This window comes from Malaclemys terrapin, chromosome 10, assembly GCF_027887155.1.
Source record: "Malaclemys terrapin pileata isolate rMalTer1 chromosome 10, rMalTer1.hap1, whole genome shotgun sequence".
Lineage (NCBI taxonomy): Eukaryota > Metazoa > Chordata > Testudines > Emydidae > Malaclemys > Malaclemys terrapin.
In genome coordinates, this window is record NC_071514.1 from 36,209,674 (window position 1) to 36,224,290 (window position 14,617).

The following is a 14,617-nucleotide window of genomic DNA, read 5'->3' on the forward strand; positions in this document are numbered from 1 at the left end:
ACAAGTTTTATATTTTAAAAGGTAAACTCACCTGAGGTCCCTTCCATGGGGTCATGGTCTTGGATACTGGCTTGGGAGGGTACTTCAGTCAGGCTGAGAAAAAGATCCTGGCTGTTGGGGAGAACGGAGTGCTGGGTGCTCTCCGCAAGCTAGTCCTCCTCCTCCTCCTTTTCCCCGTCCGCAGAATCCTCAGGTGTAGCTGATGAGATTACCCCCGCTTCGGAATCCACGGTCAGAGGTGGGGTAGTGGTGGTGGCCCCCCCTAGAACTGCATGCAGCTCGGCATAGAAGCGGCATGTTGGCGGCTCTGACCCGGAGCGACCGTTTGCCTCCTTTGTTTTTTGATAGGCTTGTCTGAGCTCCTTGACTTTCACGTGGCACTGATCTGAGTCCCTATTGTGGCCTCTCTCCATTATGCCCTTGGAGATTTTTTCAAAAGTTTTGGCATTTCGTCTTTTCGAACGAAGTGCTGCTAGCACTGAATCCTCTCCCCATATAGCGATCAGATCCAGTACCTCCCGTACGGTCCATGCTGGTGCTCTTTTTCGATTATCGGCCTACATGGTTACCTGTGCTGATGAGCTCTCTGTGGTCACCTGTGCTGGGCAAACAGGAAATGAAATTCAAATGTTCGCGGGGCTTTTCCTGTCTACCCGGCCAGTGCATCCGAGTTTAGATTGCTGTCCAGAGTGGTCACAATGGTGCACTGTGGGATAGCTCCCGGAGGCCAGTACCATCGAATTGCGGCCACACTAACCCTAATTCGAAATGACAATATCGATTTTGGTGCTACTCCACTCATTGAGGTGGAGTACAGAAATCGATTTTAAGAGCCCTTTATTTCGAAATAAATGGCTTCGTTGTGTGGATGGGTGCAGGGTTAATTCGATTTAATGCTGCCATATCCGAATTAAAGACATAGTGTAGACCAGGCCTAAGTCTGGCTAACATAAAACTCAAACATTAAGGATAATTAGTCTCCTGGGAAGGGAGAGTACAAGTTCATAAGATCTTTTAAAAATGGTTTGAAGTAAGGATGGTAAAATATAAGAACATAAGAACTGCCATACTGGGTCAGATCAATGGTCCATCTGGCCCAGTATTCTATCTCCCACTGTGGCCAACAGCGTACAGAACATTGCAATTTTTGAGAGTTCCACACATCTTACCCTTCTGGCTTCTGGAAGCCAGAGGTTTAGGGATGCCATTAGCATGGGTTTCAGTAACGTATCTAGGGTGGGAGCAGGGGGAGCACGGCTCCCCCGAGCCCAGAATTCCGCGTCGCTCTGTCTTTCGGCGGTCCTGCGTATGCGCCAAAATGCCACCGAAAGACGGAGCGGTGCATGTGCAGGGCTGCCGAAATTATTCTTATTTCGGCAGCCCTGCACATGCGCCACTCCGTCCTTCGGCGGCTCTGCTCCATGGTGCCCGGAGTAGCAGCGCTCGCCCGGCGCTCCAGCTGGGGGAGCCAGATCCTGGCTTGTGGCACTCAGGACAGCACTCCAGCCGGTGGAGAGGGGCCGGGGGGCTCGCGATGCTCCGGGCGGCGCTCCGGCTGCGGAAGCGGGGCCAGCACCCCGGCTGGGGGAGCGGGGTTGCAGGCTCCTGTCGTTCTGGCCGGCACTCCGGCCGGGAGAGCATGGCCAGGACTCAGGGCACTCTGCCCGGGACTCCAGCCCTGAGAGCATGGCCGGGGGTCTCGGCGCCCCAGACAGTGCTCTGGATGGGGAAGTGGGGCCCGCTCTCTTCTCGGGAGAGCGGGCCGCGGGCTCCTGTCGCTCCGGCTGGGGCCGCGGGCTCCCGGCACTCCGGCCAGCGCAGCGGGGCTGTGGGCTCCCAGCGCTCATCCGGCACTCCGGCCGTGAGAGCAGGGCTGGGACTCAGGGCGCTCAGGGACTACAGCCCTGAGAGCGTGGCCAGGGGTCTCGGTGCCCCGGACAGCGCTCCGGATGGGGAAGCGGGGCCGGCGCTCTGCAAGGGGAGCGAGGCCGCCAAAATAACAATAATTTTGGCAGTCCTGCACATGCACCGCTCCATCTTTCGGTGGCGTTTCGGTGCATGTGCAGGGCCACCGAAATGCCGCCGAAGGACCGGCGCCTCTTTTCTCCACCGCTCCTCCTCGGCAGCAACCCTGGCTATGCCACTGATGGGGTTACACTGCTGACCAGCTTGGCTAAAGCCTTTGATAGACCTATCCTCCATGAACTTATCCAGTTCTTTTTTAAACTTTGTTATATTTCTGGCTGTCACAACATCCCAGGAGTTCCCCAAGCTGATTGTGCGTTGTGTGAAAAATTACTTCCTCTTGTTTGTATTAAACCTGCTACCTGTTATTTCATCAGATGACACCTGCTTTTTGTTTTGTGGGAAAGGAATAACACTTCTCTATTCACTTTTTCCACACAATTCAAGATTTTATAAATCTCTATCAAACCTCCGCCTTAATTGTCAATTTCCTAAGCTAAACTGCCTACTCTTTTTAGTCTTTCCTCACACGGAAGCAATTCCATACCTTTGATCATCTTTGCTGCCTTTCTCTGAATGTTTTCCAGTTCTACTGTATCCTTTTTGAGATGGGGTGACCAGAACTGGATACTGTATTCAAGATGTGGGCACACCATGGATTCATGCAGTGGGATTATGACATTTTCGGTCTTATTTTCTATCCCTTTCCTAATAGTTCCTAACATTCTGTTAGCCTTTTTGACCACAGCTATACATTGAGCTGTAGTTTTCAGAGAACTATTCACGAGACTCCAAGATCTCTTTCTGGGATTGTAAAAGCTAATTTAGACCCTCTCCTTAGATATGTGTATTTGAAATTATTTTTTCCGATGTGCACTACTTTGCATTTATCAATGTTGAATTTCATTTGCTATTTTGTTGCCCAGGCACCCAGTTTAGTGAGATCCCCCTGTAACTCTTTGCATTCAGCTTTGGACTTAATTATGTTGAATAGTTTTGTATCATCTGAACTCTTTGCCACTTCACTGTGCACTCCCTTTTCCAGATCATTAATGAATTAACTTAACAGCACAGGTCCCAATACAGAACCACGAGGGACCCTGCTGGTTACCTCTCTCCATTGTGAAAACTATTTATTCTAACCCTTTGTTTCCTACCTTTTAACCAGTTACTGATCCAAGAGAGAACCTTCCCTGTTATCCCATGATGACTTAGTTTCCTTAAGAGCCTTTGGTGAGGAACCTTGTCAAAGGCTTACTGAAAATCCAAGTATGCTACATTGACTGGATCACCCTTGTCCACATGCTTGTTGACACCCCCAAAGAATTCTAATGGATTGGTGAGGCACGACTTCCTTTTACAACAAACCGTGTTCATCTACATGTCTCATAATTCTGCTCTTTGCTAGTTTCTAACAATTTGCCCGGTACTGAAATTAGGCTTATTGGCCTGTAATTGCCAGGATTGCCTCAGGAGCTCTTTTTAAAAATCAGCATTACACTACACTGTGGTCCCTTACATAATAACATAGTGCACAGAAAAAACAGCTTGATGAATAAACACAGTTGTCAGGAATAGCTTTGATTACACCAGAGACAAGAAAAAAAATCTAAATGAACTGAAAGCAGGATAAAGGATTTTAACTTGAGCAACCTTTTATAATCAGTTCTATCTAGCAGCACAGCACTTCCTGGACTCCCAAACAACTGTCTGGATCTCCTCAGATAAGCATAAAACATTCTGTCCTAAAAATCTAACAGCCATAATGTCAGATAAAGAAAGGACCTGAAGTCTGGATACACTGAACTGTTGGGAAAGAAATCTTTAACACAACAGGAGAGTGAATGGACGATCTTTGGAAAGAGCAAGAATTTCTAAGGACCGGGACTGCCTTTCCTACAGTGGTGCAACTAATATCACCCTGTCTCTGTTCTACCTAATTTTCCTCAAGTCCTCCGGGAATTAAAGAAAATGGAGGAAACCACAAAGGGGCTCTTCCACCCGACCGCTATGACAGGGGCTTCATAGAGCTGGCTATACTGGCTCTGCGCAATCCAGGAAAGGCGCAAAGAGTCATCAGAAGATTGGAGGATCTTGCTCTTAGAGTACATTATGTTTAACCATTTCATGGCATATTAGGTCTTTATATGATGTCAAATTAGATTAATTTATGTTCTTGGAAGATGTAGAAAAAAATCAATACAAATTCAGAATGTTTTACTTAGATTAGAGTATTCCTTAAAAAGCTTTTAAGACCACTAGCTGTGAATATCAGAAAAGATGAAGTTTTTTTTTAAACCAATGATCCTTTAGTCATAAAAAACTTCAGCTACAAAAAGAACGTAGCACATATTTTACATATATGCTTTCTGAAAGGGGGTGAGGGGGACTGAGAACAAGATTCAGACAAAAAAAATAAACACTAATAACTTAAGCAGAAGGTGATTTTAACATAAAGAAAGTATTTTGTGTACAATATAATGATGGACCTACATTCAATGGGTCAAAATTCATATATACATCCAACTCAAATTTGTCCCAAGAGAGATAGAGAGCTGAACAGCTGAAATGGCTATTGTATTAAAAACCTCTTTGTGGAATTTTGATTATGGACAAACCATAAAAAAATAGGAAAAAGGCAATTTGTTAAAAGGTCTTGTTAGTAATAAAAGTTTATGATACAGCAAATTTTAATACTATAATAAAATAATAATGTATGTAGTGTGCGCTGCAAATTTACACAGCACTTTTTCAACACAGAATAAGGACTCTGCCAGAAAGGACTTATAATTAATATGATTCACCTAATTTCTGTATTTGAAAACATTTATAAATGATATTTATTAATATCACTCTCCAAAAATACCCAAACCAAAGCCCCAGGTCTGCACTGTGATCTGTACAGGAGCACAAGTCTACTTGTATGGATCACCATGCAGAATAAGGGCCCAAGATAGTAAGGAGAACTACCTGGCCCTTTCCCGTGCCGCATCTTCCCGTGCTTTCTCTTTCTCCTGCCGCTGCTGTTCAATCCGAGCTTCTTGTTCTTTCCTTTTCATCAGCAGCTCTTCAACCCGGGCTTGGCGTTCTGCTTCCAAAGCTCTTTTACGCTCCTAATGATAGAAAAGTTATTTTCAGCTACTCACTTTTATTTACAAATTAACAATGGTATGAAATCATACTTTACCATCATTGAAGGCTCTAAGGACAAGATATGCACTGGACAGAAGCCTTGACGCCTGCACACAAAGATGCTCACAAATGCTACACACACATAAGCACCTAAATAATAATTTGAATGTGCAATTGTATGCACTCCTATAGGCAGTAAATGGGTATACATTTTTGTTTGCACATGAAAGACTCTATTCACTCAATAACTGACTCAAACAAGACTGACCAAGTAACAGTAACATTTGGGTATATTCTACACTTCTTAGAGGTTGAAGACTGTATGCTATAAAAACAAAATACCCTCTCAAAGAACTCCAAAATCTTTGAGCATGATCCTAGAAGCATTTTGCCTGGTAACTTAAGTACTGGATATGCAATCTTTACATCTATTAAGAGCAAACAACTTATCTATGGTTTTGATTTTACACTAATAAAAGTCAGGAAATTCAAAGTCATAATGACAACAGAAGCCATAACTCAGCCCCCTTTTCACATTTATAATATTTTGTGTTACTACTTATGGTGTTAGTTTTAATGTCTTAATATACATGTGCAATGTGGCTGGGTTATGGTTACTGTGGGAACCATAAATGATTATTCTAACTTGTATGTGTATAAAATTTCAATAACATTGCATGAATGCATTTAATTTTCTTCTTTTAAAAAAGGTAAACAAGAAAAGTAACTGCATGCTTGACTGTGATTGTACAATTAAATAAATGCACAAAAGTGCGAACTGCCATATGAAATATACAAAGTGCATCATGGGGCACTGCAGAAAAGACTGCAAGAATGCTGGACCTCCCCAACACAACTCTATAAGGGTATGTCTACGCTGCAATGTAAGCCTGGGCTCAGACTTAGCTTGGAGCCCAAACCCCGCTTCAGCCTACACACAAATCTCTCAGACTCAGGCTTGGATTTAGGATCCTGGGACTATTTGGGGCTGGAGGGTTCAAGGCCGAGTCAATCTGGGACCCAGGGTTCGAGCCCTATTGCTTTGCAGAGTAGATGTAGCCCCATTAACGCAGGTCCTGGGAGTCCGCCAAAAGTATCCCACAGTCCCATGACCCAACTTCCTTTGTCCTCTCTATTCTGAGAATCTCCAGTTGACTCCAGGGAAACAGTAGCAGCCCTTTTTGGTGTAGTGCAGCAGCTCGGTAAGGCTACATCTACACTACAGGGGGGAGTCGATTTAAGATACGCAAATTCAGCTACGTGAATAGCATAGCTGAATTCGACGTACCGCAGCTGACTTACCCCGCTGTGAGGACGGTGGCAAAATCGACCTCTGCGGCTTCCTGTCGACGGCGCTTACTCCCACCTCCGCTGGTGGAGTAAGAGCGTCGATTCGGGGATCGATTGTCGCGTCCCAACGGGACGCGATAAATCGATCCCCGAGAGGTCGATTTCTACCCGCCGATTCAGGCGGGTAGTGTAGACCTAGCCTAAGTTAGTGTTTAACCTTTTCATTGTCCTCTGAACACTGAGCTGCAAACACGCCATCAGACAACCTTCTGTATTTGCAATGTGCTGTGCACAGAAATAGCACTGTAGGAGGCTGAGGGTTTTAGTCTTTAGTTAGGCAAAGGGATCTGTGGACAGAAAGGAATGGTGGTGGCATGTGGGACTGTAAGACTGCTTGGAGGATTTCCTCTAGCTGGGACTGAGAGGGGCCTAGAGCCCCTGATGAAGGGCCCATCAGGGCAGGACTAGAGAAGTGGCAGGTACTCAAGGGAGCAAAAGCAGGCTGAGACCACAGAAAAACAGGCTGCAGGCACAAAGGAGTGGCTCATCCCTTGAAGATGAGGAGGAAAGCTAGGGAGGTAATCATTAGGGACAAATGTTCTTCATGGATTTAACCAGTCTAACGGGACTCTTTCACAGGTGGTGAGCCAAACAATCTTTGGGAACCCAGGGTTTTTTTGAGTGATCAGTCCAAGTTCTATCAAGGCAGATGGGGTAAGTATGTTTTCTGGTTCCTGTGTAGTTACCTTCGTCTCAGCATGACCCTCTAAGCTATCAGAGGTGAAAAAGTGAGAGCTGTTTTTCCATAAAGAGACAGAATCTTACTCACCACTGACACCTATCAACTGCCCAGAATTATTAAGTGAGCCCTGAAGGAAGCATGATTATAGATTCACAGGTGAAAGATACTTGGGGTGATCTGACGGATGTATATGGAAGAAGAGGGAGTTTACATAAGAGAAAAAGTTATGCTTTGGTTTGTAACATAGGAAGCAGTGCCAAACAGCGGATGTATGAGGCTAGAGAAATCTAGCATTCAAAGGGCGTAGTCAAAAATATAGAATTCCAGGAACACACAAACATTTTCTTTGTGTGTTTAAGTAGCCCTATAAAACTGGAATACTTAAGCTAGTATTCATATGGTGACTAACTACAGTTTTTGCATTGAATATCTTTAGGTTTTCATCATAAAGCCCTCAGTATTGCTAAAACCTATTTGCTATTCCATTACAAGAAAACCATTAAATTCTTTAAAAAACTGAAGACATGAAGAGTCCCAACTAACCAGTATTTGTATAAACAGCCCTGTACAGCTTTTAACAATCACATTTTTTCCCAGCTTCCTGAAGCATTATAAAGAAGCTATCTGTGGAATCTTGCTTTTTTGTAATTTCGTATAGGAGATAAATCAAAATGCTCATACATTATGTAATCATAATTAAGAGCAAATTTGCTGCTTTTATTGTATTTTTGCAACTATATTTTCACTTGAAAAGTTACATTATACCTGAACAGCTTCATCACGTGCTTGCTTTTCTTCCTGCCTCCGTTGGCGTTCTTCCTGTAATTCATTTAGTCTTTGTTCATACTCTTTTAGTTTGGACAACACATCATGACGTTTATTTTGGGCTTCTAAGGTGTTTATAAATGCAATTTCATTTACCTGCAATTAAACCAAAACGTACAAGACATTTGAAGAGTTAAAGGAACATTCTCCATTTAGTGGAGTCTATCCCAGGTACATTTCTAACATTTGCGGATAAGAGGTTTGCAAGCACAGTGTATGTATCCTTTCCCATGTCCCTGGTTTTTCATCAAAGATTCTCATTTTTAGTCTCAATCTGATGCTATCCTTTGTTAAGGATTTGGATATACATGAGAAAAAATAGGCATATTTTAAAATACTTTACCTAGATTATCCTACACATCAAGAACTACTATAAACGAAACCTCTATTTTTTATAAGGCCCTGATTTAGAAAGGTACTAAAGCAGATGCCTACCTTTACTCACGAGTAGCTCCACTGAATTTAATGGGACTGTTGACATATTTAAGTACTTTGCTGAATATCTTTAATCATCTTTTTAAAATTAAATTTACTTTAGACTGTAATACCAACTAACAGTCTCTGGGTTGCAACCAATCTCATATACTAACATAACATTTTAGGTCCCTCTCCTTCAAGCATTTACTTGTGTTTCACTTTACACATGTGAGTAGTCCCACTGATTTCAATTTAAATGTTTGTAGGATTGGGTCTATATAATGCAATCCCTTATCTCACAGCTGCACCAACTAGGATTATTGTTAAAAGTCCACAGAGAGAAAGCATTACTTAGGCCCAGATCCTGAAACTGGATTTACATGGGCAGACCCTCCTCCCCATCTAGAACATCTAGAAGAAGCCCTAGGCATTTTGTTGGCCAGGGCAGTAAACATTTTCGGTACCCCCATCCCTTCTAAGCAGCTGAGCAAAGAAAGGCTGGTCAATCAGCGGAGCAAATAAATGAAGCACTGCAGGGATGCAAGGATCCCAGTTGCAAGATCAGGGCCCTAAGTAGTTAAAACAAAGCACTGGGAGTCAAGAGACTTAGGTTCTGTTTCTTTCTCTGTCAGACTTGCAAGTCATTTAACCGATGTGCCTCAATTCTTCTATCTGCAAAATGGGGATAGGAATAGCTACCTCACAACAGCATTATGGAGCTTAATTCACTGCCATTTGTAAAGAATTCAGATATTTTTAGCTCAAAGACATTACAAAAATTATATTTATTCCTACTACAGAGTTGCACACTTCAGTACATAAGTCAGCATAAGAAATGAAGCATGAGGGTTAATATTCTTTACAATTTTTTTTATCTCAGTGTAACTGAGGACAACATATTCAAATAAGTAAAGGATCACATACTTTGTTACTTCTGTAGGCTGAGCCATACACCCAATGAGAACAGCAAGTTAAGCTGCAGTTTATAATATGTGTAGGAAGCAGCAAGGGGTACTAGAGTGATTTCTCTGCTTGAAGCATGAAATGGGCACTCTGTGAGCCTTACTTTCCTGTCACGTCCACCAATAGAAATCAGATTTTTCTGATTTTCACCAAAACTAATAGGGTTCTGCCAATTGACGCCCAGATGATTCCCTGAAATTTTGGAATTAATCAGATGCAGTGTTTGCAAGCAAGTTGAATTGTTTGGTTTCCTCACACATGATTTGTTTAACAGGGTAGCCCAAGGAGTATAAACAAGCTATCAAGAAATGGGATAAGCTATCAAGAAAAAGTTAAATTTAGGCTTAATATCAGGAAAATCTTCCCAATAATGAAACGTATTGGACTGTGGAAATTTTCTCATGGTAAGTTAGAGAGGCCACATAATTTGAGAAATTTAAAACAAGAATAGATAGTGCACTAGCCCAGGGGTCGGCAACCTCTGGCACGTGGCTCGCCAGGGTAAGCACCCTGGTGGGCTGGACCAGTTTGTTTACCTGCCACCTCCGCAGGTTCAGCTGATCGTGGCTCCCACTGGCCGTGGTTCGCTGCTCTGGGCCAATGGGGGCGGCGGGAAGCCGCAGCCAGCACATCCCTCGGCCCGCACCGCTTCCCGCAGCCCCCATTGGCCCGGAGCGGCAAACCGGGGCCAGTGGGAGCCATGATTGGCCGAACCTGTGGAGGCGGCAGGTAAACAAACTCGTCCGGCCCGCCAGGGTGCTTACCCTGGCGAGCCGCGTGCCAGAGGTTGCCAACCCCTGCACTAGCCAATACACTCACGTGAGTAAAGTTATTCATGTGCATGAGTGTTTTTAGGATCAGGGCCCATATGATTCATTCAGTCTTTTCCACCTTTTACTTTGAAAATTGTATGTATTTATAGATTTATTAAATTCTGATATTTACCTCACAAAATGGAATGTTTTAAAAGTGGGTATATACATATTTGTAATTAAGAAAAATATATCAAGCTCAATAGTCTTTTTCTTTCATACCTTGTTATGATCTATTTCATAAATACATATTTACTATTTTATTGATCCACAGAAGAACAGTACATAACATTTTAATTCTAAAATTGCCATTGATAAATAACTCATGAAAAATTGATGCATAGGAGCCAATTTTGAAGTGCTTTCAGATATTTTAATTTTTTACATTAAATATATGCAAAAATTTAAGCTTTGTATTCCCAGTGCTATACAATCATTATTTTATTTTAAATTATTTGAAATAAGTGTAATTTTTACCCTCTCTGCATACTCAAAAACTGCTGAAAAGATTTTGGTGAACCTTAATACATATATACACATAATATTTGCATCACGGTGAATGTTTCAGAAAGGTATATGCAACTGAGAAAAGGCAAACTATTATTTAATCTTAAATAAAATATATTTCAGAAGGAAAGTTATTGAGGAAAAAAATCACAAAAAGTTATTAGCATTGACAAAACACATTAGGAAATACTGAATATAAAAGAGAGTACATTGTCATACACAACCTATTACATTTGTGTGAATCCATAAAAGGATCGTGCAGATGTAAATCTGTGGAACTAATAAGAGGCCAAACAAAAGGTAGATTTTTCTGCTTTGTTTACTGACTGGAATACATTTACAGAATTGATTTTGTAGTTCAGTGAACAGCAAGCAGTGGGAATTTGGAAAACCAATTGGGAAGCAACAGTCATCATGGTCTTTTAACTGTACTACACATCAGCTAGTATTTCTGTAAACCCAATTAACCTTGGGCTTGTCTACACTTACATTTTACAGCGCTCTAACTTGCTGACTCAAGGGTGTGAAAAATCACCCCCCTGAGCGCAGCAAATCTGAGCGCTTTAAAGTGCTAGTGTAGACAGGCTCTGAGCACTAGCCAGGCTCCCAGTGCTCGGAGCTAATCCCCTCATGGAGGTGGATTACCAGGAGCGCTGGGAGAACTCTCTCCCAGCACTCTCGTGCAACCACACTCACACTTCAAAGCGCTGCCGCAGGAATGCTCCAGTGGCAGCGCTTTGAAGTTTCCAGTGTAGACATATCCCTTGATCTTCAAGAACAAAAGAACCACAAGAGGCAGCAGATTTCACACATTAAACACACGCAACACTTCAAACATCTGCTTAGTTGGGATTATGTTAAGTGTGATTTAGTTAATATGATTACAGAAGTCACGCTGGTTTAATGAAATAATAATGAAGGTAAATGTGTTAGACTGAATTAGATAGTTTAGAATAGAATCTGGACTAAGTGACAGAAACAACCATTAAGTTAAACTGCTAAACCAATTTTGTCATGATTATGATAATTAACAAGGTTGAAAAGGTGTATAAATCACAGAGCTTCACTACATGTAAAACACAACATTTAGTAGTAAGAGGACATCTTTGTTACAGAAGAAAGGAGCTTTAAAATAAATTCTTCTTCTAAGTTACTTTATTAACAGTTCTTCAATAAACTAAAACAAAAAGCATTTATCAGCAACTACCACCTTAGTTCAAGTCAATAAACCATTGATATATTTTGTCTACCTTCCTAGAATAAATACACTATGCCAAATACTTAGTCCTGCCATGACTGTAGGGAACTGAACTAGATGACCTCTCAAGGTCCCTTCCGGTCCTATGATTCTATTATAAGGTCTCTGAGCTCTCCAATATTTAACAACATTACTAACGCCTTACTGATTTAAAAAGAAAAAAAAAACGCTAAAAACACAACCATCAGTGCATTTAATTAATGTAAAAAATTAACATTCTAATCTACATTCTTGTTTCTTCAGCGAGGTACTTCACAGACCCAGGAGGTAAGTACATTTTAAAGTGTGATAAGTCTATATTGGGGGCTCTCAATCATGTTCAGTGCACTAGTCATGAGTCACTACTTTACTTGTGTTTGGGATTCCAGTCGTATCTAAATCCAAACCACTGGGAAGGAACAGTGGGTTAGTATGAACATGTGATATACGTTTACAGGACTCCATTTAAAGGGCCAGACTGTCCCTTAGTCCTAGAGTGGGGGTGTAGCATAGGAAGAGCACAATGAGCTTTCCCCACTTTGCACATCCCATGCAAAGCTACAGGGACAATTGGAATTAAAAGGACAGGCTCCTTCTGTGAAGCTTCAGGGGTGCAAATTACTGAAAAAGCCATTATGTGTAGAGGGGAGTGTACTATGCACTATCCAAAGGCTGGCAAGAGCATTACTTGCTCTTTATTCAAATCTCTCCTTAAAACATTTTTCTTCCACTAAGCTTAGCAATGATAGTTCACCCATGAAGGGATTTTTTTTTAAAGGAAAACTTTCACCATTCTGAAACTGAACCTTATCTGCTTGACTGGTGATCATATGTCTGATACATATTGCCTTCATATATCTGATAGAGAGATCATGTATAGTGCTGAGCACATTCAACAAATAATAAATGTTTTTCTAGACAGACATCTTACCTTTGCTTCTTCCTCTTGTGCTTTTTTCACAATTGCTTGTAACTGCACTTCACGTTTAAATTCAGCATGGAGTAATTTTTCCTCCATCATCCTGCGTCTCTGGTCCAGTAATTCTTCTTTCCACTTTCGCACATCTTTCTCCTACACATAGTGAGTTAGTACATTATTAATACAATACAGCAGTTAATGTCTGAAGTTTCCCCAGTATTTTCTACTTTGTAACCTTTATCTACACTTGTGACAGTACAAATTAAGCTATCCTGCAAAACCCTGCAGTAATTTCAGTCTAGCTCAAAGAGAACTGAGTCAAAAAATGCTAAAATTAAGTGAGCTCTTTTGATATGTCCCAGTATTTAGAGCACTTTCTCTGAGTAAAAAGGACTTAGTGTGAGATTTTCTCATAAATCTCACAGCTCTTAATGATTTGGCAATAACTCTTTGTTTAATGATGTCAACACTATTTTACAAGTCCAGTGCAGTATTGTACGCAGTATGACAAAAGCCTTTTGATTCATGTAATATAACAGACTCAAAAGGAGCCCTCAGACAGGGAGCAGATCAGGCCCTTCTGATGAAGCCAATCCCTAGAAGCACCAGGGACTCCTGCAGTAACAGCTTGGAGCAGCACAGAAAGGAGAGATATCTGCACAGCCACTGGATGCAAGCAATATCAGAAGACTGCTTTTAACAATCTGAACTATAGATATAATTTTCTTACTGATGGCTGGTTGCTCACCCCAATCTCCTCTCATCCCTCTCCTGCACAGTCCTATATCTACCAGTGACCTCTCCATTTTTCCTTCCTTTCCCGTACCCATCTCTCCATCCCCAACAATGTCCATCTTCCCTTTTATTCTGTATTCACCATTTCATTCCCCTTGCCCTTGTCTGGCTCCCAAAACAAACAGACAGACAGACAGATGAAAATGAACTAACAAGATGCGTGCCCATCATCACTCTGATCAGTGGTTTGTGTGTTTTTTATTCCCCTCCCCGGTCTTTTTTCTGTTGCTTCTCTTTTAACACTGGAGGAAGACACATAGCACAATGGGAGCCCAATCTAGAATGAGACTTTGGGTAACATAAATAATAATACAAGCCTCCTAGAAAGTCAGGTCAATTGTGTCATGCACTACGATTCTGCTAACTCAGACCCAGAAGACAAGGTTCATTCTGAAGTTAGCTCTGAACTTAATAGCAGAGTATGTTTTAGGACCATGTGAACAAAATATACTCTTCTAAATTAAAATAAACTGGATCTTTTTAACTATAGAAAGCTTACCCGCTCCATCAGTTTTTGAAGCTTTAGCGTTTTCTCTTCACGTAACTTTTCTCTCAGCTGTTGAGCTTTCATCTGTTTCTCCTCATGTTTCTTTTTAGATTCTGCTATTGTTCTTTTAATATAAACATAATAAAATAAGCCAATGAGACAAAGAACTGAGATTGACAATCCTATAAGCAATTTAGCTGTCCAAATATCTTTAGGAAAGTAAAAAAAGCATTATACTGCTGAAATGTAACTTATTTGATTTAATCTCATTTATAAGTGTTTGATTAACATATTTAATATTATCCCTGTTCTGTTCTTTCAATCTCAGAACATTTTATCATTTGAACTACTGTATAATACAGTACAAATGTAACAAACTTTATAACAATAATAACCAGCTCTTATATAAGTTTTTTTCCCTCCACAAATTACAAAGCACTTTATAAAGAAGACAAGAAATTATTAACATAAAAACTTCTTGCAACAGTTGAATCTATTTCTATTTTGGCTATTCAAGTCAGCTGAA

At 41.4% G+C, this 14,617-nt stretch overlaps 1 protein-coding gene across 5 annotated transcripts in view; it reads right to left on the reverse strand.

The window, feature by feature from the left end:
* The window catches only part of SCAPER (S-phase cyclin A associated protein in the ER), a 379,512-nt gene that overhangs the window by 250,108 nt on the left and 114,787 nt on the right, over nucleotides 1-14,617 (reverse strand). For all 5 annotated transcript variants that reach the window (XM_054041167.1, XM_054041165.1, XM_054041164.1 and 2 more), the window contains 4 exons: nucleotides 14,104-14,215; nucleotides 12,822-12,962; nucleotides 7,895-8,050; nucleotides 4,936-5,078 (listed from right to left, as the gene is read on the reverse strand). In XM_054041167.1, coding sequence (XP_053897142.1) covers nucleotides 4,936-5,078; nucleotides 7,895-8,050; nucleotides 12,822-12,962; nucleotides 14,104-14,215 — 552 coding nt within the window. The remainder of the gene's footprint in view (nucleotides 1-4,935; nucleotides 5,079-7,894; nucleotides 8,051-12,821; nucleotides 12,963-14,103; nucleotides 14,216-14,617) is intronic.